This window comes from Oncorhynchus tshawytscha, linkage group LG01 (assembly GCF_018296145.1).
Source record: "Oncorhynchus tshawytscha isolate Ot180627B linkage group LG01, Otsh_v2.0, whole genome shotgun sequence".
Classification (NCBI taxonomy): Eukaryota; Metazoa; Chordata; class Actinopteri; order Salmoniformes; family Salmonidae; genus Oncorhynchus; species Oncorhynchus tshawytscha.
Window position 1 is genome coordinate 5,187,264 of NC_056429.1, and position 27,312 is coordinate 5,214,575.

The 27,312-nt window shown below is 41.4% G+C and overlaps 1 protein-coding gene across 1 annotated transcript in view; it reads right to left on the reverse strand.

Annotated features, from left to right (window-relative positions):
* The window catches only part of LOC121846375 (mitochondrial glutamate carrier 1-like), a 113,239-nt gene that overhangs the window by 14,625 nt on the left and 71,302 nt on the right, over window positions 1-27,312 (reverse strand). The window contains exon 7 of the mRNA XM_042320919.1: window positions 1,015-1,075. Within this exon, the coding sequence (XP_042176853.1) occupies window positions 1,015-1,075 (61 nt within the window). The remainder of the gene's footprint in view (window positions 1-1,014; window positions 1,076-27,312) is intronic.

The window sequence follows — 27,312 nt, forward strand, 5'->3', positions numbered from 1 at the left end:
CCCCTCCTGTACTCCCTGTTCCCCCATGACCGTGTGGACAAGCACGACTCCAATACCATCATTAAGTTTGCTGACAACACAACGGTGGTAGGCCTGATCACCGACAATGATGAGACAGCCTACAGGGAGGAAGACAGAGACCTGGCAGTATGGTGCCAGGACAACAACCTCTCCCTCAATGTGAGCAGATTCTCCTCCATCCCTCTAAATCTGGAGATTCTCCTCCATCTCTCTCTTACAGATTCTCCTCCATCTCTCCAAATCTCTTACAGATTCTCCTCCATCTCTCTAAATCTCTTACATATTCTCCTCCATCCCTCTAAATCTCTTACCAATTCTCCTCCATCCCTCTAAATCTCTTACATATTCTCCTCCATCTCTCTAAATCTCTTACCAATTCTCCTCCATCCCTCTAAATCTCTTACATATTCTCCTCCATCTCTCTAAATCTCTTACATATTCTCCTCCATCTCTCTAAATCTCTTACCAATTCTCCTCCATCCCTCTAAATCTCTTACATATTCTCCTCCATCTTTCTAAATCTCTTACATATTCTCCTCCATCTCTCTAAATCTCTTACCAATTCTCCTCCATCCCTCTAAATCTCTTACATATTCTCCTCCATCTCTCTAAATCTCTTACATATTCTCCTCCATCTCTCTAAATCTCTTACCAATTCTCCTCCATCCCTCTAAATCTCTTACATATTCTCCTCCATCTTTCTAAATCTCTTACATATTCTCCTCCATCTCTCTAAATCTCTTACCAATTCTCCTCCATCCCTCTAAATCTCTTACATATTCTCCTCCATCTTTCTAAATCTCTTACATATTCTCCTCCATCTCTCTAAATCTCTTACCAATTCTCCTCCATCCCTCTAAATCTCTTACATATTCTCCTCCATCTTTCTAAATCTCTTACATATTCTCCTCCATCTCTCTAAATCTCTTACATATTCTCCTCCATCTTTCTAAATCTCTTACAGATTCTCCTCCATCCCTCTAAATCTCTTACCAATTCTCCCAGCATCTTGAAGCTGAATCTTCAACATCTCCATAGGAGTCGTCACGATAACCTGTGATGATAAACACAAATACAGAATGAAAATATCTGACAGCAACATTTGACAAGGTGTTATAACCAGGGGTGGGATATGTTCTGTGGGATAGGTACAGGTGTAGGATCTTCATTTGACCATCCTTTTGTGGAAGGAAATGTCCCTCACAGCAGGAAATGCAAACTTGTAGTGTATTCAAGGTTTAAACAGGCTTCGAAAGTTTGTAATTTCTACTTTATAATGTCAGACTTGATTTGAACTAACTAAAAATGGATCATATCAACCCTTACAAAAATGTCCATTAATTATAATCCAAACAATAATTCATATTTCCTGTTGCTGCAGGATTATTTTCCTGCTGTGAGAAACTGATCAAATTAAGATCTAATGTGGGCCTTTATTACTCAACCACATCAGCACTAGAGGACTGGTTAGAAGTCTACATCAGCACTAGAGGACTGGTTAGAAGTCTACATCAGCACTAGAGGACTGGTTAGAAGTCTACATCAGCACTAGAGGACTGGTTAGAAGTCTACATCAGCACTAGAGGACTGGTTAGAAGTCTACATCAGCACTAGAGGACTGTTTAGAAGTCTACATCAGCACTAGAGGACTGGTTAGAAGTCTACATCAGCACTAGAGGACTAGTTAAAAGTCTATCTACATCAGCACTAGAGGACTGGTTAGAAGTCTACATCAGCACTAGAGGACTGGTTAGAAGTCTACATCAGCACTAGAGGACTAGTTAAAAGTCTATCTACATCAACACTAGAGGACTGGTTAGAAGTCAACATCAACACTAGAGGACTGGTTAGAAGTCAACATCAACACTAGAGGACTGGTTAGAAGTCAACATCAACACTAGAGGACTGGTTAGAAGTCTATCTACATCAGCACTAGAGGACTGGTTAGAAGTCTACATCAACACTAGAGGACTGGTTAGAAGTCTACATCAACACTAGAGGACTGGTTAGAAGTCTACATCAACACTAGAGGACTGGTTAGAAGTCAACATCAACACTAGAGGACTGGTTAGAAGTCAACATCAACACTAGAGGACTGGTTAGAAGTCAACATCAACACTAGAGGACTGGTTAGAAGTCAACATCAACACTAGAGGACTGGTTAGAAGTCTACATCAGCACTAGAGGACTGGTTAGAAGTCTATCTACATCAGCACTAGAGGACTGGTTAGAAGTCAACATCAACACTAGAAGACTGGTTCGAAGTCAACATCAACACTAGAGGACTGGTTAGAAGTCAACATCAACACTAGAAGACTGGTTCGAAGTCAACATCAACACTAGAGGACTGGTTAGAAGTCTACATCAGCACTAGAGGACTGGTTAGAAGTCTACATCAGCACTAGAGGACTGGTTAGAAGTCTACATCAGCACTAGAGGACTGGTTAGAAGTCTACATCAGCACTAGAGGACTGGTTAGAAGTCAACATCAACACTAGAGGACTGGTTAGAAGTCTACATCAACACTAGAGGACTGGTTAGAATCAACATCAACACTAGAGGACTGGTTAGAAGTCTAGCTACATCAACACTAGAGGACTGGTTAGAAGTCTACATCAGCACTAGAGGACTGGTTAGAAGTCTACATCAACACTAGAGGACTGGTTAGAAGTCTACATCAACACTAGAGGACTGGTTAGAAGTCAACATCAACACTCGAGGACTGGTTAGAAGTCAACATCAACACTAGAGGACTGGTTAGAAGTCTACATCAACACTAGAGGACTGGTTAGAAGTCTACATCAGCACTAGAGGACTGGTTAGAAGTCTATCTACATCAACACTAGAGGACTGGTTAGAAGTCTAGCTACATCAACACTAGAGGACTGGTTAGAAGTCTACATCAGCACTAGAGGACTGGTTAGAAGTCTACATCAGCACTAGAGGACTGGTTAGAAGTCTATCTACATCAGCACTAGAGGACTGGTTAGAAGTCAACATCAACACTAGAGGACTGGTTAGAAGTCTACATCAACACTAGAGGACTGGTTAGAAGTCTATCTACATCAGCACTAGAGGACTGGTTAGAAGTCTACATCAGCACTAGAGGACTGGTTAGAAGTCTACATCAGCACTAGAGGACTGGTTAGAAGTCTACATCAACACTAGAGGACTGGTTAGAAGTCTATCTACATCAACACTAGAGGACTGGTTAGAAGTCTATCTACATCAACACTAGAGGACTGGTTAGAAGTCAACATCAACACTAGAGGACTGGTTAGAAGTCTATCTACATCAACACTAGAGGACTGGTTAGAAGTCTACATCAACACTAGAGGACTGGTTAGAAGTCTATCTACATCAACACTAGAGGACTGGTTAGAAGTCAACATCAACACTAGAGGACTGGTTAGAAGTCTATCTACATCAGCACTAGAGGACTGGTTAGAAGTCTACATCAACACTAGAGGACTGGTTAGAAGTCTACATCAGCACTAGAGGACTGGTTAGAAGTCTACATCAACACTAGAGGACTGGTTAGAAGTCAACATCAACACTAGAGGACTGGTTAGAAGTCTACATCAACACTAGAGGACTGGTTAGAAGTCTAGCTACATCAACACTAGAGGACTGGTTAGAAGTCTACATCAGCACTAGAGGACTGGTTAGAAGTCTACATCAGCACTAGAGGACTGGTTAGAAGTCTATCTACATCAGCACTAGAGGACTGGTTAGAAGTCTATCTACATCAACACTAGAGGATTGGTTAGAAGTCTACATCAACACTAGAGGACTGGTTAGAAGTCTATCTACATCAACACTAGAGGACTGGTTAGAAGTCTAGCTACATCAACACTAGAGGACTGGTTAGAAGTCTACATCAGCACTAGAGGACTGGTTAGAAGTCAACATCAACACTAGAGGACTGGTTAGAAGTCTACATCAACACTAGAGGACTGGTTAGAAGTCTATCTACATCAGCACTAGAGGACTGGTTAGAAGTCTATCTACATCAGCACTAGAGGACTGGTTAGAAGTCTACATCAGCACTCGAGGACTGGTTAGAAGTCTACATCAACACTAGAGGACTGGTTAGAAGTCTATCTACATCAACACTAGAGGACTGGTTAGAAGTCTACATCAACACTAGAGGACTGGTTAGAAGTCTATCTACATCAACACTAGAGGACTGGTTAGAAGTCAACATCAACACTAGAGGACTGGTTAGAAGTCTATCTACATCAGCACTAGAGGACTGGTTAGAAGTCTATCTACATCAGCACTAGAGGACTGGTTAGAAGTCAACATCAGCACTAGAGGACTGGTTAGAAGTCTATCTACATCAGCACTAGAGGACTGGTTAGAAGTCAACATCAGCACTAGAGGACTGGTTAGAAGTCTATCTACATCAGCACTAGAGGACTGGTTAGAAGTCTATCTACATCAACACTAGAGGACTGGTTAGAAGTCTATCTACATCAACACTAGAGGACTGGTTAGAAGTCTACATCAGCACTAGAGGACTGGTAAGAAGTCTACATCAACACTAGAGGACTGGTTAGAAGTCTATCTACATCAACACTAGAGGACTGGTTAGAAGTCTACATCAACACTAGAGGACTGGTTAGAAGTCTATCTACATCAGCACTAGAGGACTGGTTAGAAGTCAACATCAACACTAGAGGACTGGTTAGAAGTCTACATCAGCACTAGAGGACTGGTTAGAAGTCTACATCAACACTAGAGGACTGGTTAGAAGTCTACATCAACACTAGAGGACTGGTTAGAAGTCTATCTACATCAGCACTAGAGGACTGGTTAGAAGTCTATCTACATCAGCACTAGAGGACTGGTTAGAAGTCTACATCAGCACTAGAGGACTGGTTAGAAGTCTACATCAGCACTAGAGGACTGGTTAGAAGTCTATCTTCATCAACACTAGAGGACTGGTTAGAAGTCTATCTACATCAACACTAGAGGACTGGTTAGAAGTCTACATCAGCACTAGAGGACTGGTTAGAAGTCTACATCAACACTAGAGGACTGGTTAGAAGTCTACATCAGCACTAGAGGACTGGTTAGAAGTCTACATCAGCACTAGAGGACTGGTTAGAAGTCTACATCAGCACTAGAGGACTGGTTAGAAGTCTACATCAGCACTAGAGGACTGGTTAGAAGTCTACATCAACACTAGAGGACTGGTTAGAAGTCTATCTACATCAACACTAGAGGACTGGTTAGAAGTCTACATCAGCACTAGAGGACTGGTTAGAAGTCTACAACACTAGAGGACTGGTTAGAAGTCTACATCAACACTAGAGGACTGGTTAGAAGTCTATCTACATCAACACTAGAGGACTGGTTAGAAGTCTACATCAGCACTAGAGGACTGGTTAGAAGTCTACATCAGCACTAGAGGACTGGTTAGAAGTCTACATCAACACTAGAGGACTGGTTAGAAGTCTATCTACATCAACACTAGAGGACTGGTTAGAAGTCTACATCAGCACTAGAGGACTGGTTAGAAGTCTACATCAACACTAGAGGACTGGTTAGAAGTCTATCTACATCAACACTAGAGGACTGGTTAGAAGTCTATCTACATCAACACTAGAGGACTGGTTAGAAGTCTACATCAACACTAGAGGACTGGTTAGAAGTCTATCTACATCAACACTAGAGGACTGGTTAGAAGTCAACATCAACACTAGAGGACTGGTTAGAAGTCTATCTACATCAACACTAGAGGACTGGTTAGAAGTCTATCTACATCAACACTAGAGGACTGGTTAGAAGTCTATCTACATCAACACTAGAGGACTGGTTAGAAGTCAACATCAACACTAGAGGACTGGTTAGAAGTCTATCTACATCAACACTAGAGGACTGGTTAGAAGTCAACATCAACACTAGAGGACTGGTTAGAAGTCTATCTACATCAGCACTAGAGGACTGGTTAGAAGTCAATCTACATCAACACTAGAGGACTGGTTAGAAGTCTATCTACATCAACACTAGAGGACTGGTTAGAAGTCAACATCAACACTAGAGGACTGGTTAGAAGTCTACATCAACACTAGAGGACTGGTTAGAAGTCTATCTACATCAACACTAGAGGACTGGTTAGAAGTCAACATCAACACTAGAGGACTGGTTAGAAGTCTATCTACATCAGCACTAGAGGACTGGTTAGAAGTCAATCTACATCAACACTAGAGGACTGGTTAGAAGTCTATCTACATCAACACTAGAGGACTGGTTAGAAGTCTATCTACATCAACACTAGAGGACTGGTTAGAAGTCTACATCAACACTAGAGGACTGGTTAGAAGTCTACATCAGCACTAGAGGACTGGTTAGAAGTCTATCTACATCAACACTAGAGGACTGGTTAGAAGTCAATCTACATCAACACTAGAGGACTGGTTAGAAGTCTATCTACATCAACACTAGAGGACTGGTTAGAAGTCTATCTACATCAGCACTAGAGGACTGGTTAGAAGTCAATCTACATCAGCACTAGAGGACTGGTTAGAAGTCTACATCAACACTAGAGGACTGGTTAGAAGTCTACATCAGCACTAGAGGACTGGTTAGAAGTCTACATCAACACGAGAGGACTGGTTAGAAGTCTATCTACATCAGCACTAGAGGACTGGTTAGAAGTCTAGCTACATCAGCACTAGAGGACTGGTTAGAAGTCTACATCAACACTAGAGGACTGGTTAGAAGTCTACATCAGCACTAGAGGACTGGTTAGAAGTCTAGCTACATCAGCACTAGAGGACTGGTTAGAAGTCTACATCAACACTAGAGGACTGGTTAGAAGTCTACATCAGCACTAGAGGACTGGTTAGAAGTCTACATCAGCACTAGAGGACTGGTTAGAAGTCTATCTACATCAACACTAGAGGACTGGTTAGAAGTCTAGCTACATCAGCACTAGAGGACTGGTTAGAAGTCTACATCAACACTAGAGGACTGGTTAGAAGTCTACATCAGCACTAGAGGACTGGTTAGAAGTCTACATCAGCACTAGAGGACTGGTTAGAAGTCTATCTACATCAACACGAGAGGACTGGTTAGAAGTCTACATCAGCACTAGAGGACTGGTTAGAAGTCTACATCAGCACTAGAGGACTGGTTAGAATCAACATCAACACTAGAGGACTGGTTAGAAGTCTATCTACATCAACACTAGAGGACTGGTTAGAAGTCTACATCAGCACTAGAGGACTGGTTAGAAGTCTACATCAACACTAGAGGACTGGTTAGAAGTCAACATCAACACTAGAGGACTGGTTAGAAGTCTACATCAACACTAGCGGACTGGTTAGAAGTCTATCTTCATCAGCACTAGAGGACTGGTTAGAAGTCTATCTACATCAGCACTAGAGGACTGGTTAGAAGTCAACATCAACACTAGAGGACTGGTTAGAAGTCTACCTATATTTATTTATTTATTTTATTTTACCTTTATTTAACCAGGTAGGCAAGTTGAGAACAAGTTCTCATTTACAATTGCGACCTGGCCAAGATAAAGCAAAGCAGTTCGACAGATACAACGACACAGAGTTACACATGGAGTAAAACAAACATACAGTCAATAATACAGTATAAACAAGTCTATATACAATGTGAGCAAATGAGGTGAGAAGGGAGGTAAAGGCAAAAAAGGCCATGGTGGCAAAGTAAATACAATATAGCAAGTAAAACACTGGAATGGTAGTTTTGCAATGGAAGAATGTGCAAAGTAGAAATAAAAAGAATGGGGTGCAAAGGAGCAAAATAAATAAATTAATTAAAATTAAATACAGTTGGGAAAGAGGTAGTTGTTTGGGCTAAATTATCGGTGGGCTATGTACAGGTGCAGTAATCTGTGAGCTGCTCTGACAGTTGGTGCTTAAAGCTAGTGAGGGAGATAAGTGTTTCCAGTTTCAGAGATTTTTGTAGTTCGTTCCAGTCATTGGCAGCAGAGAACTGGAAGGAGAGGCGGCCAAAGAAAGAATTGGTTTTGGGGGTGACTAGAGAGATATACCTGCTGGAGCGTGTGCTACAGGTGGGAGATGCTATGGTGACCAGCGAGCTGAGATAAGGGGGACTTTACCTAGCAGGGTCTTGTAGATGACATGGAGCCAGTGGGTTTGGCGACGAGTATGAAGCGAGGGCCAGCCAACGAGAGCGTACAGGTCGCAATGGTGGGTAGTATATGGGGCTTTGGTGATAAAACGGATTGCACTGTGATAGACTGCATCCAATTTGTTGAGTAGGGTATTGGAGGCTATTTTGTAAATGACATCGCCAAAGTCGAGGATTGGTAGGATGGTCAGTTTTACAAGGGTATGTTTGGCAGCATGAGTGAAGGATGCTTTGTTGCAAAATAGGAAGCCAATTCTAGATTTAACTTTGGATTGGAGATGTTTGATATGGGTCTGGAAGGAGAGTTTACAGTCTAACCAGACACCTAAGTATTTGTAGTTGTCCACGTCAGCACTAGAGGACTGGTTAGAAGTCTATCTACTTCAACACTAGAGGACTGGTTAGAAGTCTATCAGCACTAGAGGACTGGTTAGAAGTCTACATCAGCACTAGAGCACTGGTTAGAAGTCTTGCTACATCAGCACTAGAGCACTGGTTAGAAGTCTTGCTACATCAGCACTAGAGCACGTTAAAAGTCTAGCTACATTAGCACTAGAGCACGTTAAAAGTCTAGCTACATTAGCACTAGAGCACGTTAAAAGTCTAGCTACATCAGCACTAGAGCATGTTAAAAGTCTAGCTACATTAGCACTAGAGCACGTTAAAAGTCTAGCTACATCAGCACTAGAGCATGTTAAAAGTCTTGCTACATTAGCACTAGAGCATGTTAAAAGTCTAGCTACATCAGCACTAGAGCATGTTAAAAGTCTTGCTACATTAGCACTAGAGCATGTTAAAAGTCTAGCTACATCAGCACTAGAGCATGTTAAAAGTCTAGCTACATTAGCACTAGAGCACGTTAAAAGTCTAGCTACATCAGCACTAGAGCACGTTAAAAGTCTAGCTACATCAGCACTAGAGCATGTTAAAAGTCTTGCTACATTAGCACTAGAGCATGTTAAAAGTCTAGCTACATTAGCACTAGAGCACGTTAAAAGTCTAGCTACATCAGCACTAGAGCATGTTAAAAGTCTAGCTACATCAGCACTAGAGCATGTTAAAAGTCTAGCTACATTAGCACTAGAGCACATTAAAAGTCTAGCTACATTAGCACTAGAGCACGTTAAAAGTCTTGCTACATCAGCACTAGAGCATGTTAAAAGTCTAGCTACATTAGCACTAGAGCACGTTAAAAGTCTAGCTACATCAGCACTAGAGCATGTTAAAAGTCTAGCTACATTAGCACTAGAGCACGTTAAAAGTCTAGCTACATCAGCACTAGAGCATGTTAAAAGTCTAGCTACATTAGCACTAGAGCACATTAAAAGTCTAGCTACATCAGCACTAGAGCATGTTAAAAGTCTAGCTACATTAGCACTAGAGCACATTAAAAGTCTAGCTACATCAGCACTAGAGCACATTAAAAGTCTAGCTACATTAGCACTAGAGCACATTAAAAGTCTAGCTACATTAGCACTAGAGCATGTTAAAAGTCTAGCTACATTAGCACTAGAGCATGTTAAAAGTCTAGCTACATTAGCACTAGAGCACGTTAAAAGTCTAGCTACATCAGCACTAGAGCATGTTAAAAGTCTAGCTACATTAGCACTAGAGCACATTAAAAGTCTAGCTACATTAGCACTAGAGCACGTTAAAAGTCTAGCTACATTAGCACTAGAGCACATTAAAAGTCTAGCTACATTAGCACTAGAGCACATTAAAAGTCTAGCTACATTAGCACTAGAGCACGTTAAAAGTCTAGATACATCAGCACTAGAGCATGTTAAAAGTCTAGCTACATTAGCACTAGAGCACTGGTTAGAAGTCTACTTACTGTGGGCTCCAAAATTTCTGGCACCTCTGACTGGCAATGCACAAACAAATGCTTAAGCAAATATAAACAATATAATTATAGAGATAAACTCAAAATACCAACATGTGAGAAATACTGTACTTCATTAATATTTCAATGGAAACAACAAAAATAATTTATTGATTTAATTAAAAATCAATGTCCTCCAAATCAAGGTTTCACAATTAATGGCACCCTTAAAGATTATTGTAAATAACATCTACCAAAATTAAACCACAAATTAAATTCCACTTATTTAAGTTTATCTAAGTCTTAAGGAACTGTATTGAGCCATTACACCACTTCCTGTTTCACTAGGGTATAAAAATGAGGTAACACACATGCAATATCCCGCTGTCGTCCAACACCATGAAGAAAACAAAAGAACTGGCAGTTCACAAAGAGACAGATGGTCGTAGACCTTCATAAATCTGGTAGTGGCTACAAGAAGATTCACAAACGAATATACCACTGAGCACTGTCAGGGTAATTATTAGAAAATTCAAAAGATATGGAACAGTTGAAAACCTCATGGGTAGAGGACGCGAATGCATGTTGCCCCCCAGGATAGGGAGGAGGATGGTGAGAGAAGCAACAAAATCCCCAAGAACTACTGAACTACTGAAATCAATGTTCTGCCATGGCCATCTCAGTGGCCAGACCTTAATCCAATAGAAACCCCGTGCGCTGAGTGGAAGAGGGCTGTTGATAAGCTCAAACCCAAGAATGTGAAGGATATTGAAAGGATCTGCATAGAGGAATGGTCCAAAACCCCTCCAAATGTGTTCCTTAACCTTGTCAAACATTACAGGAAAAGACTCCATGCTGTTATCGCTGCCAGAGGCAGTGGCACTAAGTACTAAATGAGGAGTGGCAATAATCATGACACCTTGATTTTGGTTACATGTTGTATTAAATAATTGAATGATTTTGGTTGGTTCCATTGAAACATTAATAAAGTCCAGTATTTCTCACATGTTGGTATTTTGAGTTTCTCTCTATAACTATATAGTTTATATTTTGTAAGTATTGTTTGTGCATTGCCAGTCGGGGGTGCCAGTAATTTTGGAGCCAACTGTACATCAGCACTAGAGCACTAGTTACAATTCTATCTACATCAGCACTAGAGCACTAGTTACAATTCTAGCAACATCAGCCCTAGAGCACTAGTTAAAATTCTATCTACATCAGCACTAGAGCACTAGTTAAAATTCTATCTACATCAGCACTAGAGCACTAGTTAAAATTCTATCTACATCAGCCCTAGAGCACTAGTTAAAATTCTATCTACATCAGCACTAGAGCACTAGTTAAAATTCTATCTACATCAGCACTAGAGCACTAGTTAAAATTCTATCTACATCAGCACTAGAGCACTAGTTAAAATTCTATCTACATCAGCACTAGAGCACTAGTTAAAATTCTAGCAACATCAGCACTAGAGGACTAGTTAAAAGTCTAGCTACATCAGCACTAGAGGACTGGTTAGAAGTCTACATCAACACTAGAGGACTGGTTAGAAGTCTACATCAGCACTAGAGGACTAGTTAAAAGTCTAACTACATCAGCACTAGAGGACTAGTTAAAAGTCTAGCTACATCAGCACTAGAATACTAGTTAAACGTCTAGCTACATCAGCACTAGAGGACTAGTTACAATTTTATCTACATCAGCACTAGAGGACTAGTTAAAATTCCATCTACATCAGCACTAGAGCACTAGTTACAATTCTATCTACATCAGCACTAGAGGACTAGTTACAATTCTAGCTACATCAGCACTAGAGCACTAGTTACAATTCTATCTACATCAGCACTAGAGGACTAGTTACAATTCTAGCTACATCAGCACTAGAGGACTGGTTAGAAGTCTGTCTACATCAGTACTTGAGGACTAGTTAAAAGTCTATCTTATAGTAAGGACATAAAACCTTTCTATATTTAATAGCTATCAACTCACTAGCTCCTACTTGATTTAGAAATATAATATTTTCTAAGGGCAACGTTTTCTGAAACTCGGTCCTCGGGACCCCAAGAGGAGCAAGTTTAGTTTTTTTGCCCCAGTACTACACAGCTGGTTTATATAAATCAACCAATCATCAAGCTTTACTTATTTTTAATCAGCTGTGTACTACTAAGGGCAAAACCCAAAACATGCACCTCTTGGGGTCCCGAGGACAGAGATTGGTAAATGCTGTTCTAGGGGATAGATAGGCCTTCATTACTCAAGACGCTGTGTAAGATAGAGGATAGATAGGCCTGTGTAAGCTAGAGCACCACTACACCATCGGTTACAGTAATCGTCTATTTTACAATGAGGCTATGAAATCCTGCTAATAGCAAAGACATTCAACCTCCTTACTATTAGGCTAGCATTAGCAACTCCACAGTGTAACCAATAGGTCCAGAAGCTAGCTAATAGCTAGCAACTGACTAACTCCTATTTGTTAGGGTTAGGGTTAACCAATAAGTCCAGGAGCTAGACCACACTACGGATAGCATTAACTAATACCCACCCTTGTTTTCCCTGTGTAATCCAGTATGTAGTAACTGGATAACAGGATTAAGGGTGAGACTAGTGAACACTTTAGTCTCTTCCCACAGTCTCTATCTGGCCAGGAAGACTAGTGAACACTTCAGTCTCTTCCCACAGTCTCTGTCTGGCCAGGAAGAATAGTGAACACTTCAGTCTCTTCCCACAGTCTCTATCTGGCCAGGAAGACTAGTGAACACTTCAGTCTCTTCCCACAGTCTCTGTCTGGCCGGGAAGAATAGTGAACACTTCAGTCTCTTCCCAGAGTCTCTGTCTGGCCAGGAAGAATAGTGAACACTTCAGTCTCTTCCTAGACTAGACATAGTGGTTATGTTGTGGAGACCTAGACTAGACATAGTGGTTATGTTGTGGAGACCTAGACTAGACTAGACATAGTGGTTATGTTGTGGAGACCTAGACTAGACATAGTGGTTATGTTGTGGAGACAAAGACTAGACATAGTGGTTATGTTGTGGACATAGTGGTTATGTTGTGGACCTAGACTATAGTGGTTATGTTGTGGAGACCTAGACTAGACATAGTGGTTATGTTGTGGAGACCTAGACTAGACTAGACATAGTGGTTATGTTGTGGAGACCTAGACTAGACATAGTGGTTATGTTGTGGAGACCTAGACTAGACATAGTGGTTATGTTGTGGAGACCTAGACTAGACATAGTGGTTATGTTGTGGAGACCTAGACTAGACATAGTGGTTATGTTGTGGAGACCTAGACTAAACATAGTGGATATGTTGTGGAGACCTAGACTAGACCAGACATAGTGGTTATGTTATGGAGAACTAGACTAAACATAGTGTTTATGTTGTGGAGACCTAGACTAGACTAGACATAGTGGTTATGTTGTGGAGAACTAGACAAAACATAGTGTTTATGTTGTGGAGACCTAGACTAGACATAGTGGTTATGTTGTGGAGACCTAGACTAGACATAGTGGTTATGTTGTGGAGACCTAGACTAGACATAGTGGTTATGTTGTGGAGACCTAGACTAAACATAGTGGTTATGTTGTGGAGACCTAGACTAGACATAGTGGTTATGTTGTGGAGACCTAGACTAGAAGACATAGTGGTTATGTTGTGGAGACCTAGACTAGATTAGACATAGTGGTTATGTTGTGGAGACCTAGACTAGACTAGACATAGTGGTTATGTTGTGGAGACCTAGACTAGACTAGACATAGTGGTTATGTTGGAGACCTAGACTAGACTAGACATAGTGGTTAGACCTAGACTAGACTAGACATAGTGGTTATGTTGTGGAGACCTAGACTAGAATAGACATAGTGGTTATGTTGTGGAGACCTAGACTAGAGTAGACATAGTGGTTATGTTGTGGAGACCTAGACTAGACATAGTGGTTATGTTGTGGAGACCTAGACTAGACATAGTGGTTATGTTGTGGAGACCTAGACTATGCATAGAGGTTATGTTGTGGAGACCTAGACTAGACATAGTGGTTATGTTGTGGAGAACTAGACTAAACATAGTGTTTATGTTGAGGAGACCTAGACTAGACTAGACATAGTGGTTATGTTGTGGAGACCTAGACTAGACATAGTGGTTATGTTGTGGAGACCTAGACTAGACATAGTGGTTATGTTGTGGAGACCTAGACTAGACTAGACATAGTGGTTATGTTGTGGAGACCTAGACTAGAGACATAGTGGTTATGTTGTGGAGACCTAGACTAGACATAGTGGTTATGTTGTGGAGACCTAGACCATAGACTAGACCTAGACTAGACATAGTGGTTATGTTGTGGAGACCTAGACTAGACATAGACTAGACATGTGGTTATGTTGTGGAGACCTAGACTAGACATAGTGGTTATGTTGTGGAGACCTAGACTAGACTAGACATAGTGGTTATGTTGTGGAGACCTAGACTAGACATAGTGGTTATGTTGTGGAGACCTAGACTAGACATAGTGGTTATGTTGTGGAGACCTAGACTAGACATAGTGGTTATGTTGTGGAGACCTAGACTAGACATCGTGGTTATGTTGTGGAGACCTAGACTAGACATAGTGGTTATGTTGTGGAGACCTAGACTAGACTAGACATAGTGGTTATGTTGTGGAGACCTAGACTAGACTAGACATAGTGGTTATGTTGTGGAGACCTAGACTAGACATAGTGGTTATGTTGTGGAGACCTAGACTAGACATAGTGGTTATGTTGTGGAGACCTAGACTAGACTAGACAGTGGTTATGTTGTGGAGACCTAGACCTAGACTAGACCTAGACATAGTGGTTATGTTGTGGAGACCTAGACTAGACTAGACATAGTGGTTATGTTGTGGAGACCTAGACTAGACATAGTGGTTATGTTGTGGAGACCTAGACTAGACTAGACATAGTGGTTATGTTGTGGAGACCTAGACTAGAATAGACATAGTGGTTATGTTGTGGAGACCTAGACTAGACAGACATAGTGGTTATGTTGTGGAGACCTAGACTAGACTAGACATAGTGGTTATGTTGTGGAGACCTAGACTAGACAGACATAGTGGTTATGTTGTGGAGACCTAGACTAGACATAGTGGTTATGTTGTGGAGACCTAGACTAGACTAGACATAGTGGTTATGTTGTGGAGACCTAGACTAGACTAGACATAGTGGTTATGTTGTGAGACCTAGACTAGACTAGACATAGTGGTTATGTTGTGGAGACCTAGACTAGACATAGTGGTTATGTTGTGGAGACCTAGACTAGACATAGTGGTTATGTTGTGGAGACCTAGACTAGACATAGTGGTTATGTTGTGGAGACCTAGACTAGACATAGTGGTTATGTTGTGGAGACCTAGACTAGACATAGTGGTTATGTTGTGGAGACCTAGACTAGACATAGTGGTTATGTTGTGGAGACCTAGACTAGACATAGTGGTTATGTTGTGGAGACCTAGACTAGACATAGTGGTTATGTTGTGGAGACCTAGACTAGACTAGACATAGTGGTTATGTTGTGGAGACCTAGACTACATAGTGGTTATGCTGTGGAGATCTAGACTAGACATAGTGGTTATGTTGTGGAGACCTAGATTAGACTAGACATAGTGGTTATGTTGTGGAGACCTAGACTAGACATAGTGGTTATGTTGTGGAGACCTAGACTAGACTAGACATAGTGGTTATGTTGTGGAGACCTAGACTAAACATAGTGGTATGTTGTGGAGACCTAGACTAGACATAGTGGTTATGTTGTGGAGACCTAGACTAGACATAGTGGTTATGTTGTGGAGACCTAGACTAAACATAGTGGTTATGTTGTGGAGACCTAGATTAGATTAGACATAGTGGTTATGTTGTGGAGACCTAGACTAGAATAGACATAGTGGTTATGTTGTGGAGACCTAGACTAGACTAGACATAGTGGTTATGTTGTGGAGACCTAGACTAAACATAGTGGATATGTTGTGGAGACCTAGACTAGACTAGACATAGTGGTTATGTTGTGGAGAACTAGACTAAACATAGTGTTTATGTTGTGGAGACCTAGACTAGACATAGTGGTTATGTTGTGGAGACCTAGACTAGACATAGTGGTTATGTTGTGGAGACCTAGACTAGAATAGACATAGTGGTTATGATGTGGAGACCTAGACTAGACTAGACATAGTGGTTATGTTGTGGAGACCTAGACTAGACTAGACATAGTGGTTATGTTGTGGAGACCTAGACTAGACTAGACATAGTGGTTATGTTGTGGAGACCTAGACTAGACATAGTGGTTATGTTGTGGAGACCTAGACTAGACTAGACATAGTGGTTATGTTGTGGAGACCTAGACTAGACATAGTGGTTATGTTGTGGAGACCTAGACTAGACTAGACATAGTGGTTATGTTGTGGAGACCTAGACTAGACATAGTGGTTATGTTGTGGAGACCTAGACTAGACATAGTGGTTATGTTGTGAGACCTAGACTAGACATAGTGGTTATGTTGTGGAGACCTAGACTAGACATAGTGGTTATGTTGTGAGACCTAGACTAGACTAGACAGTGGTTATGTTGTGGAGACCTAGACTCAACATAGTGGTTATGACCTAGACTAAACATAGTGGTTATGTTGTGGAGACCTAGACTAGACTAGACATAGTGGTTATGTTGTGGAGACCTAGACTAGAATAGACATAGTGGTTATGTTGTGGAGACCTAGACTAGACTAGACATAGTGGTTATGTGTGGAGACCTAGACTAGAATAGTAGTGTTATGCTGTGGAGACCTAGACTAGACATAGTGGTTATGTTGTGGAGACCTAGACTAGACATAGTGGTTATGTTGTGGAGACCTAGACTAGACATAGTGGTTATGTTGTGGAGACCTAGACTAGACATAGTGGTTATGTTGTGGAGACCTAGACTAGACTAGACATAGTGGTTATGTTGTGGAGACCTAGACTAGACAAGTGGTTATGTTGTGGAGACCTAGACTAAACATAGTGGTTATGTTGTGGAGACCTAGACTAGACTAGACATAGTGGTTATGTTGTGGAGACTAGACTAAACATAGTGTTTATGTTGTGAGACCTAGACTAGACTAGACATAGTGGTTATGTTGTGGAGACCTAGACTAGACATAGTGGTTAATGTTGTGGAGACCTAGACTAGACTAGACATAGTGGTTATGTTGTGGAGACCTAGACTAGACATAGTGGTTATGTTGTGGAGACCTAGACTAGACTAGACATAGTGGTTATGTTGTGGAGACCTAGACTAGACACATAGTGGTTATGTTGTGGAGACCTAGACTAGACTAGACATAGTGGTTATGTTGTGGAGACCTAGACTAGACATAGTGGTTATGTTGTGGAGACCTAGACTAGACATAGTGGTTATGTTGTGGAGACCTAGACTAGACATAGTGGTTATGTTGTGGAGACCTAGACTAGACATAGTGGTTATGTTGTGGAGACCTAGACTAGACTAGACATAGTGGTTATGTTGTGGAGACCTAGACTAGACATAGTGGTTATGTTGTGGAGACCTAGACTAGACATAGTGGTAATGTTGTGGAGACCTAGACTAGACTAGTGGTTATGTTGTGGAGACCTAGACTTGACATAGTGGTTATGCTGTGGAGACCTAGACTAGACATAGTGGTTATGTTGTGGAGACCTAGACTAGACATAGTGGTTATGTTGTGGAGACCTAGACTAGAATAGACATAGTGGTTATGTTGTGGAGACCTAGACTAGACTAGACATAGTGGTTATGTTGTGGAGACCTAGACTAGACATAGTGGTTATGTTGTGGAGACCTAGACTAGACTAGACATAGTGGTTATGTTGTGGAGACCTAGACTAGAATAGACATAGTGGTTATGCTGTGGAGACCTAGACTAGACATAGTGGTTATGTTGTGGAGACCTAGACTAGACATAGTGGTTATGTTGTGGAGACCTAGACTAGACATAGTGGTTATGTTGTGGAGAACTAGACTAAACATAGTGTTTATGTTGAGGAGACCTAGACTAGACTAGACATAGTGGTTATGTTGTGGAGACCTAGACTAGACATAGTGGTTATGTTGTGGAGACCTAGACTAAACATAGTGGATATGTTGTGGAGACCTAGACTAGACCAGACATAGTGGTTATGTTGTGGAGAACTAGACTAAACATAGTGTTTATGTTGTGGAGACCTAGACTAGACTAGACATAGTGGTTATGTTGTGGAGACCTAGACTAGACATAGTGGTTATGTTGTGGAGACCTAGACTAGACTAGACAGTGGTTATGCTGTGGAGACCTAGACTAGACATAGTGGTTATGTTGTGGAGACCTAGACTAGACTAGACATAGTGGTTATGTTGTGGAGACCTAGACTAGACTAGACATAGTGGTTATGTTGTGGAGACCTAGACTAGACTAGACATAGTGGTTATGTTGTGGAGACCTAGACTAGACATAGTGGTTATGTTGTGGAGACCTAGACTAGACTAGACATAGTGGTTATATTGTGGAGACCTAGACTAGACTAGACATAGTGGTTATGTTGTGGAGACCTAGACTAGACATAGTGGTTATGTTGTGGAGACCTAGACATAGTGGTTATGTTGTGGAGACCTAGACTAGACATAGTGGTTATGTTGTGGAGACCTAGACTAGACTAGACATAGTGGTTATGTTGTGGAGACCTAGACTAGAACATAGTGGTTATGTTGTGGAGACCTAGACTAGACATAGTGGTTATGTTGTGGAGACCTAGACTAGACATAGTGGTTATGTTGTGGAGACCTAGACTAGACTAGACAGTGGTTATGTTGTGGAGACCTAGACTAGACCTAGACTAAACATAGTGGTTATGTTGTGGAGACCTAGACTAGACATAGTGGTTATGTTGTGGAGACCTAGACTAGACATAGACATAGTGGTTATGTTGTGGAGACCTAGACTAGACTAGACATAGTGGTTATGTTGTGGAGACCTAGACTAAACATAGTGGATATGTTGTGGAGACCTAGACTAGACTAGACATAGTGGTTATGTTGTGGAGACCTAGACTAGACATAGTGGTTATGTTGTGGAGACCTAGACTATACTAGACATAGTGGTTATTTTGTGGAGACTAGACTAAACATAGTGGTTATGTTGTGGAGACCTAGACTAGACTAGACATAGTGGTTATGTTGTGGAGACCTAGACTAGACATAGTGGTTATGTTGTGGAGACCTAGACATAGTGGTTATGGTGTGGAGACCTAGACTAGACTAGACTAGACATAGTGGTTATGTTGTGGAGACCTAGACTAGACTAGACATAGTGGTTATGTTGTGGAGACCTAGACTATACAAAGTGGTTATGTTGTGGAGACCTAGACTAGACATAGTGGTTATGTTGTGAGACCTAGACTAGACTAGACATAGTGGTTATGTTGTGGAGACCTAGACTAGACATAGTGGTTATGTTGTGGAGACCCTAGACTAGACTAGACATAGTGGTTATGTTGTGGAGACCTAGACTAGACTAGACATAGTGGTTATGTTGTGGAGACCTAGACTAGACATAGTGGTTATGTTGTGGAGACCTAGACTAGACTAGACATAGTGGTTATGTTGTGAGACCTAGACTAGACATAGTGGTTATGTTGTGGAGACCTAGACTAGACATAGTGGTTATGTTGTGGAGACCTAGACTAGACTAGACATAGTGGTTATGTTGTGGAGACCTAGACTAGACTAGACATAGTGGTTATGTTGTGGAGACCTAGACTAGACTAGACATAGTGGTTATGTTGTGGAGACCTAGACTAGACATAGTGGTTATGTTGTGGAGACCTAGACTAGACATAGTGGTTATGTTGTGGAGACCTAGACTAGACTAGACAGTGGTTATGTTGTGGAGACCTAGACTAGACATAGTGGTTATGCTGTGGAGACCTACACTAAACATAGTGGTTATGTTGTGGAGACCTAGATTAGATTAGACATAGTGGTTATGTTGTGGAGACCTAGACTAGAATAGACATAGTGGTTATGTTGTGGAGACCTAGACTAGACTAGACATAGTGGTTATGTTGTGGAGACCTAGACTAGACATAGTGGTAATGTTGTGGAGACCTAGACTAGACTAGACAGTGGTTATGTTGTGGAGACCTAGACTCGACATAGTGGTTATGCTGTGGAGATCTAGACTAGACAGACAGTGGTTATGTTGTGGAGACCTAGACTCAGACATAGTGGTTATGCTGTGGAGACCTAGACTAAACATAGTGGTTATGTTGTGAGACCTAGACTAGATTAGACATAGTGGTTATGTTGTGGAGACCTAGACTAGACTAGACATAGTGGTTATGTTGTGGAGACCTAGACTAGACTAGACATAGTGGTTATGCTGTGGAGACCTAGACTAGAATAGACATAGTTGTTATGCTGTGGAGACCTAGACTAGACATAGTGGTTATGTTGTGGAGACCTAGACTAGACATAGTGGTTATGTTGTGGAGACCTAGACTAGACATAGTGGTTATGTTGTGGAGACCTAGACTAGACTAGACATAGTGGTTATGTTGTGGAGACCTTGACTATACAAAGTGGTTATGTTGTGGAGACCTAGACTAGACATAGTGGTATGTTGTGGAGACCTAGACTAGACTAGACATAGTGGTTATGTTGTGGAGACTAGACTAAACATAGTGTTTATGTTGTGAGACCTAGACTAGACTAGACATAGTGGTTATGTTGTGGAGACCTAGACTAGACATAGTGGTTATGTTGTGGAGACCTAGACTAGACTAGACATAGTGGTTATGTGTGTGAGACCTAGACTAGACATAGTGGTTATGTTGTGGAGACCTAGACTAGACTAGACATAGTGGTTATGTTGTGGAGACCTAGACTAGACTAGACATAGTGGTTATGTTGTGGAGACCTAGACTAGACTAGACATAGTGGTTATGTTGTGGAGACCTAGACTAGACATAGTGGTTATGTTGTGGAGACCTAGACTAGACATAGTGGTTATGTTGTGGAGACCTAGACTAGACATAGTGGTTATGTTGTGAGACCTAGACTAGACTAGACATAGTGGTTATGTTGTGGAGACCTAGACTAGACTAGACATAGTGGTTATGTTGTGGAGACCTAGACTAGACATAGTGGTTATGTTGTGGAGACCTAGACTAGACATAGTGGTTATGTTGTGGAGACCTAGACTAGACTAGACATAGTGGTTATGTTGTGGAGACCTAGACTAGACATAGTGGTTATGCTGTGAGACCTAGACTAGACATAGTGGTTATGTTGTGGAGACCTAGACTAGACATAGTGGTTATGTTGTGGAGACCTAGACTAGAATAGACATAGTGGTTATGTTGTGGAGACCTAGACTAGACTAGACATAGTGGTTATGTTGTGGAGACCTAAACATAGTGTTTATGTTGTGGAGACCTAGACTAGACATAGTGGTTATGTTGTGGAGACCTAGACTAGACATAGTGGTTATGTTGTGGAGACCTAGACTAGACTAGACAGTGGTTATGTTGTGGAGACCTAGACTAGACATAGTGGTTATGTTGTGGAGACCTAGACATAGTGGTTATGTTGTGGAGACCTAGACTAGACTAGACATAGTGGTTATGTTGTGGAGACCTAGACTAGACTAGACATAGTGGTTATGTTGTGGAGACCTAGACTAGACTAGACATAGTGGTTATGTTGTGGAGACCTAGACTAAACATAGCGGATATGTTGTGGAGACCTAGACTATACTAGACATAGTGGTTATGTTGTGGAGACCTAGACTAAACATAGTGGATATGTTGTGGAGACCTAGACTATACTAGACATAGTGGTTATGTTGTGGAGAACTAGACTAAACATAGTGTTTATGTTGTGGAGACCTAGACTAGACTAGACATAGTGGTTATGTTGTGGAGACCTAGACTAGACATAGTGGTTATGTTGTGGAGACCTAGACTAGACTAGACATAGTGGTTATGTTGTGGAGAACTAGACTAAACATAGTGGTTATGTTGTGGAGACCTAGACTAGACTAGACATAGTGGTTATGTTGTGGAGACCTAGACTAGACTAGACATAGTGGTTATGTTGTGGAGACCTAGACTAGACAGTGGTTATGTTGTGGAGACCTAGACTAGACATAGTGGTTATGTTGTGGAGACCTAGACTAGACTAGACATAGTGGTTATGTTGTGGAGACCTAGACTAGACATAGTGGTTATGTTGTGGAGACCTAGACTAGACTAGACATAGTGGTTATGTTGTGGAGACCTAGACTAGACTAGACATAGTGGTTATGTTGTGGAGACCTAGACTAGACATAGTGGTTATGTTGTGGAGACCTAGACTAGACTAGACATAGTGGTTATGTTGTGGAGACCTAGACTAGACATAGTGGTTATGTTGTGGAGACCTAGACTAGACATAGTGGTTATGTTGTGGAGACCTAGACTAGACATAGTGGTTATGTTGTGGAGACCTAGACTAGACTAGACATAGTGGTTATGTTGTGGAGACCTAGACTAGACTAGACATAGTGGTTATGTTGTGGAGACCTAGACTAGACATAGTGGTTATGTTGTGGAGACCTAGACTAGACATAGTGGTAATGTTGTGGAGACCTAGACTAGACTAGACAGTGGTTATGTTGTGGAGACCTAGACTCGACATAGTGGTTATGCTGTGGAGACCTAGACTAGACATAGTGGTTATGTTGTGGAGACCTAGATTAGATTAGACATAGTGGTTATGTTGTGGAGACCTAGACTAGAATAGACATAGTGGTTATGTTGTGGAGACCTAGACTAGACTAGACATAGTGGTTATGTTGTGGAGAACTAGACTAAACATAGTGTTTATGTTGTGGAGACCTAGACTAGACATAGTGGTTATGTTGTGGAGACCTAGACTAGACATAGTGGTTATGTTGTGGAGACCTAGACTAGACTAGACAGTGGTTATGTTGTGGAGACCTAGACTCAACATAGTGGTTATGCTGTGGAGACCTAGACTAAACATAGTGGTTATGTTGTGGAGACCTAGATTAGATTAGACATAGTGGTTATGTTGTGGAGACCTAGACTAGAATAGACATAGTGGTTATGTTGTGGAGACCTAGACTAGACTAGACATAGTGGTTATGTTGTGGAGACCTAGACTAGACTAGACATAGTGGTTATGTTGTGGAGACCTAGACTAGACTAGACATAGTGGTTATGTTGTGAGACCTAGACTAGACTAGACATAGTGGTTATGTTGTGGAGACCTAGACTAGACATAGTGGTTATGTTGTGGAGACCTAGACTAGACTAGACATAGTGGTTATGTTGTGGAGACCTAGACTAGACATAGTGGTTATGTTGTGGAGACCTAGACTAGACATAGTGGTTATGTTGTGGAGACCTAGACTAGACATAGTGGTTATGTTGTGGAGACCTAGACTAGACTAGACATAGTGGTTATGTTGTGGAGACCTAGACTAGACATAGTGGTTATGTTGTGGAGACCTAGACTAGACATAGTGGTAATGTTGTGGAGACTAGACTAGACTAGACAGTGGTTATGTTGTGGAGACCTAGACTCGACATAGTGGTTATGCTGTGGAGACCTAGACTAGACATAGTGGTTATGTTGTGGAGACCTAGATTAGACTAGACATAGTGGTTATGTTGTGGAGACCTAGACTAGAATAGACCATAGTGGTTATGTTGTGGAGAGACCTAGACTAGACTAGACATAGTGGTTATGTTGTGGAGAACTAGACTAAACATAGTGTTTATGTTGTGGAGACCTAGACTAGACATAGTGGTTATGTTGTGGAGACCTAGACTAGACATAGTGGTTATGTTGTGGAGACCTAGACTAGACTAGACATAGTGGTTATGTTGTGAGACCTAGACTAGACTAGACATAGTGGTTATGTTGTGAGACCTAGACTAGACTAGACATAGTGGTTATGTTGTGGAGACCTAGACTAGACATAGTGGTTATGTTGTGGAGACCTAGACTAGACATAGACCTAGACTAGACATAGTGGTTATGTTGTGGAGACCTAGACTAGACATAGTGGTTATGTTGTGGAGACCTAGACTAGACATAGTGGTTATGTTGTGGAGACCTAGACTAGACTAGACATAGTGGTTATGTTGTGGAGACCTAGACTCAACATAGTGGTTATGCTGTGGAGACCTAGACTAAACATAGTGGTTATGTTGTGGAGACCTAGACTAGACTAGACATAGTGGTTATGTTGTGGAGACCTAGACTAGACATAGTGGTTATGTTGTGGAGACCTAGACTAGACTAGACATAGTGGTTATGTTGTGGAGACCTAGACTAGACATAGTGGTTATGTTGTGGTAGACTAGACATAGTGGTTATGTTGTGGAGACCTAGACTAGACATAGTGGTTATGTTGTGGAGACCTAGACTAGACATAGTGGTTATGTTGTGGAGACCTAGACTAGACATAGTGGTTATGTTGTGGAGACCTAGACTAGACATAGTGGTTATGTTGTGGAGACCTAGACTAGACTAGACATAGTGGTTATGTTGTGGAGACCTAGACTAGACATAGTGGTTATGCTGTGGAGACCTAGACTAGACATAGTGGTTATGTTGTGGAGACCTAGACTAGACTAGACATAGTGGTTATGTTGTGGAGACCTAGACTAGACATAGTGGTTATGTTGTGGAGACCTAGACTAGACTAGACATAGTGGTTATGTTGTGGAGACCTAGACTAGACATAGTGGTTATGTTGTGGAGACCTAGACTAGACTAGACATAGTGGTTATGTTGTGGAGACCTAGACTAGACATAGTGGTTATGTTGTGGAGACCTAGACAGACATAGTGGTTATGTTGTGGAGACCTAGACTAGACATAGTGGTTATGTTGTGGAGACCTAGACTAGACTAGACATAGTGGTTATGTTGTGGAGACCTAGACTAGACATAGTGGTTATGTTGTGGAGACCTAGACTAGACATAGTGGTTATGTTGTGGAGACCTAGACTAGACTAGACATAGTGGTTATGTTGTGGAGACCTAGACTAGACATAGTGGTTATGTTGTGGAGACCTAGACTAGACATAGTGGTTATGTTGTGGAGACCTAGACTAGACATAGTGGTATGTTGTGAGACCTAGACTAGACTAGACATATGTTGTGGAGACCTAGACTGACATAGTGGTTATGTTGTGGAGACCTAGACTAAACATAGTGGTTATGTTGTGGAGACCTAGACTAGACATAGTGGTTATGTTGTGGAGACCTAGACTAGACATAGTGGTTATGTTGTGGAGACCTAGACTAGACTAGACAGTGGTTATGTTGTGGAGACCTAGACTAGACATAGTGGTTATGCTGTGGAGACCTAGACTAGACATAGTGGTTATGTTGTGGAGACCTAGACTTAGATTAGACATAGTGGTTATGTTGTGGAGACCTAGACTAGAATAGACATAGTGGTTATGTTGTGGAGACCTAGACTAGACTAGACATAGTGGTTATGTTGTGGAGACCTAGACTAGACTAGACATAGTGGTTATGTTGTGGAGACCTAGACTAGACATAGTGGTTATGTTGTGGAGACCTAGACTAGACTAGACATAGTGGTTATGTTGTGGAGACCTAGACTAGACATAGTGGTTATGTTGTGGAGACCTAGACTAGACTAGACATAGTGGTTATGTTGTGGAGACCTAGACTAGACATAGTGGTTATGTTGTGGAGACCTAGACTAGACATAGTGGTTATGTTGTGGAGACCTAGACTAGACATAGTGGTTATGTTGTGGAGACCTAGACTAGACAGACATAGTGGTTATGTTGTGGAGACCTAGACTAGACATAGTGGTTATGTTGTGGAGACCTAGACTAGACATAGTGGTAATGTTGTGGAGACAGACTAGACTAGACAGTGGTTATGTTGTGGAGACCTAGACTAGACATAGTGGTTATGCTGTGGAGATTAGACTAGACATAGTGGTTATGTTGTGGAGACCTAGACTAGACTAGACATAGTGGTTATGTTGTGGAGACCTAGACTAGAATAGACATAGTGGTTATGTTGTGACCTAGACTAGACTAGACATAGTGGTTATGTTGTGGAGAACTAGACTAAACATAGTGTTTATGTTGTGGAGACCTAGACTAGAATAGACATAGTGGTTATGATGTGGAGACCTAGACTAGACATAGTGGTTATGTTGTGGAGACCTAGACTAGACTAGACATAGTGGTTATGTTGTGGAGACCTAGACTAGACTAGACATAGTGGTTATGTTGTGGAGACCTAGACTAGACTAGACATAGTGGTTATGTTGTGGAGACCTAGACTAGACATAGACCTAGACTAGACATAGTGGTTATGTTGTGGAGACCTAGACTGACATAGTGGTTATGTTGTGGAGACCTAGACTAGACATAGTGGTTATGTTGTGGAGACCTAGACTAGACATAGTGGTTATGTTGTGGAGACCTAGACTAGACTAGACAGTAGTGGTTATGTTGTGGAGACCTAGACTAGACATAGTGTGGTTATGCTGTGGAGACCTAGACTAAACATAGTGGTTATGTTGTGGAGACCTAGATTAGATTAGACATAGTGGTTATGTTGTGGAGACCTAGACTAGACATAGTGGTTATGTTGTGGAGACCTAGACTAGACTAGACATAGTGGTTATGTTGTGGAGACCTAGACTAGACATAGTGGTTATGTTGTGGAGACCTAGACTAGACTAGACATAGTGGTTATGTTGTGGAGACCTAGACTAGACATAGTGGTTATGTTGTGGAGACCTAGACTAGACTAGACATAGTGGTTATGTTGTGGAGACCTAGACTAGACATAGTGGTTATGTTGTGGAGACCTAGACTAGACTAGACATAGTGGTTATGTTGTGGAGACCTAGACTAGACATAGTGGTTATGTTGTGAGACCTAGACTAGACATAGTGGTTACATAGTGTGGTTATGTTGTGGAGACCTAGACTAGACTAGACATAGTGGTTATGTTGTGGAGACCTAGACTAGACATAGTGGTTATGTTGTGGACCTAGACCTAGACTAGACATAGTGGTAATGTTGTGGAGACCTAGACTAGACTAGACAGTGGTTATGTTGTGGAGACCTAGACTAGACGACATAGTGGTTATGTTGTGGAGACCTAGACTAGACATAGTGGTTATGTTGTGGAGACCTAGACTAGACTAGACATAGTGGTTATGTTGTGGAGACCTAGACTAGACATAGTGGTTATGTTGTGGAGACCTAGACTAGACT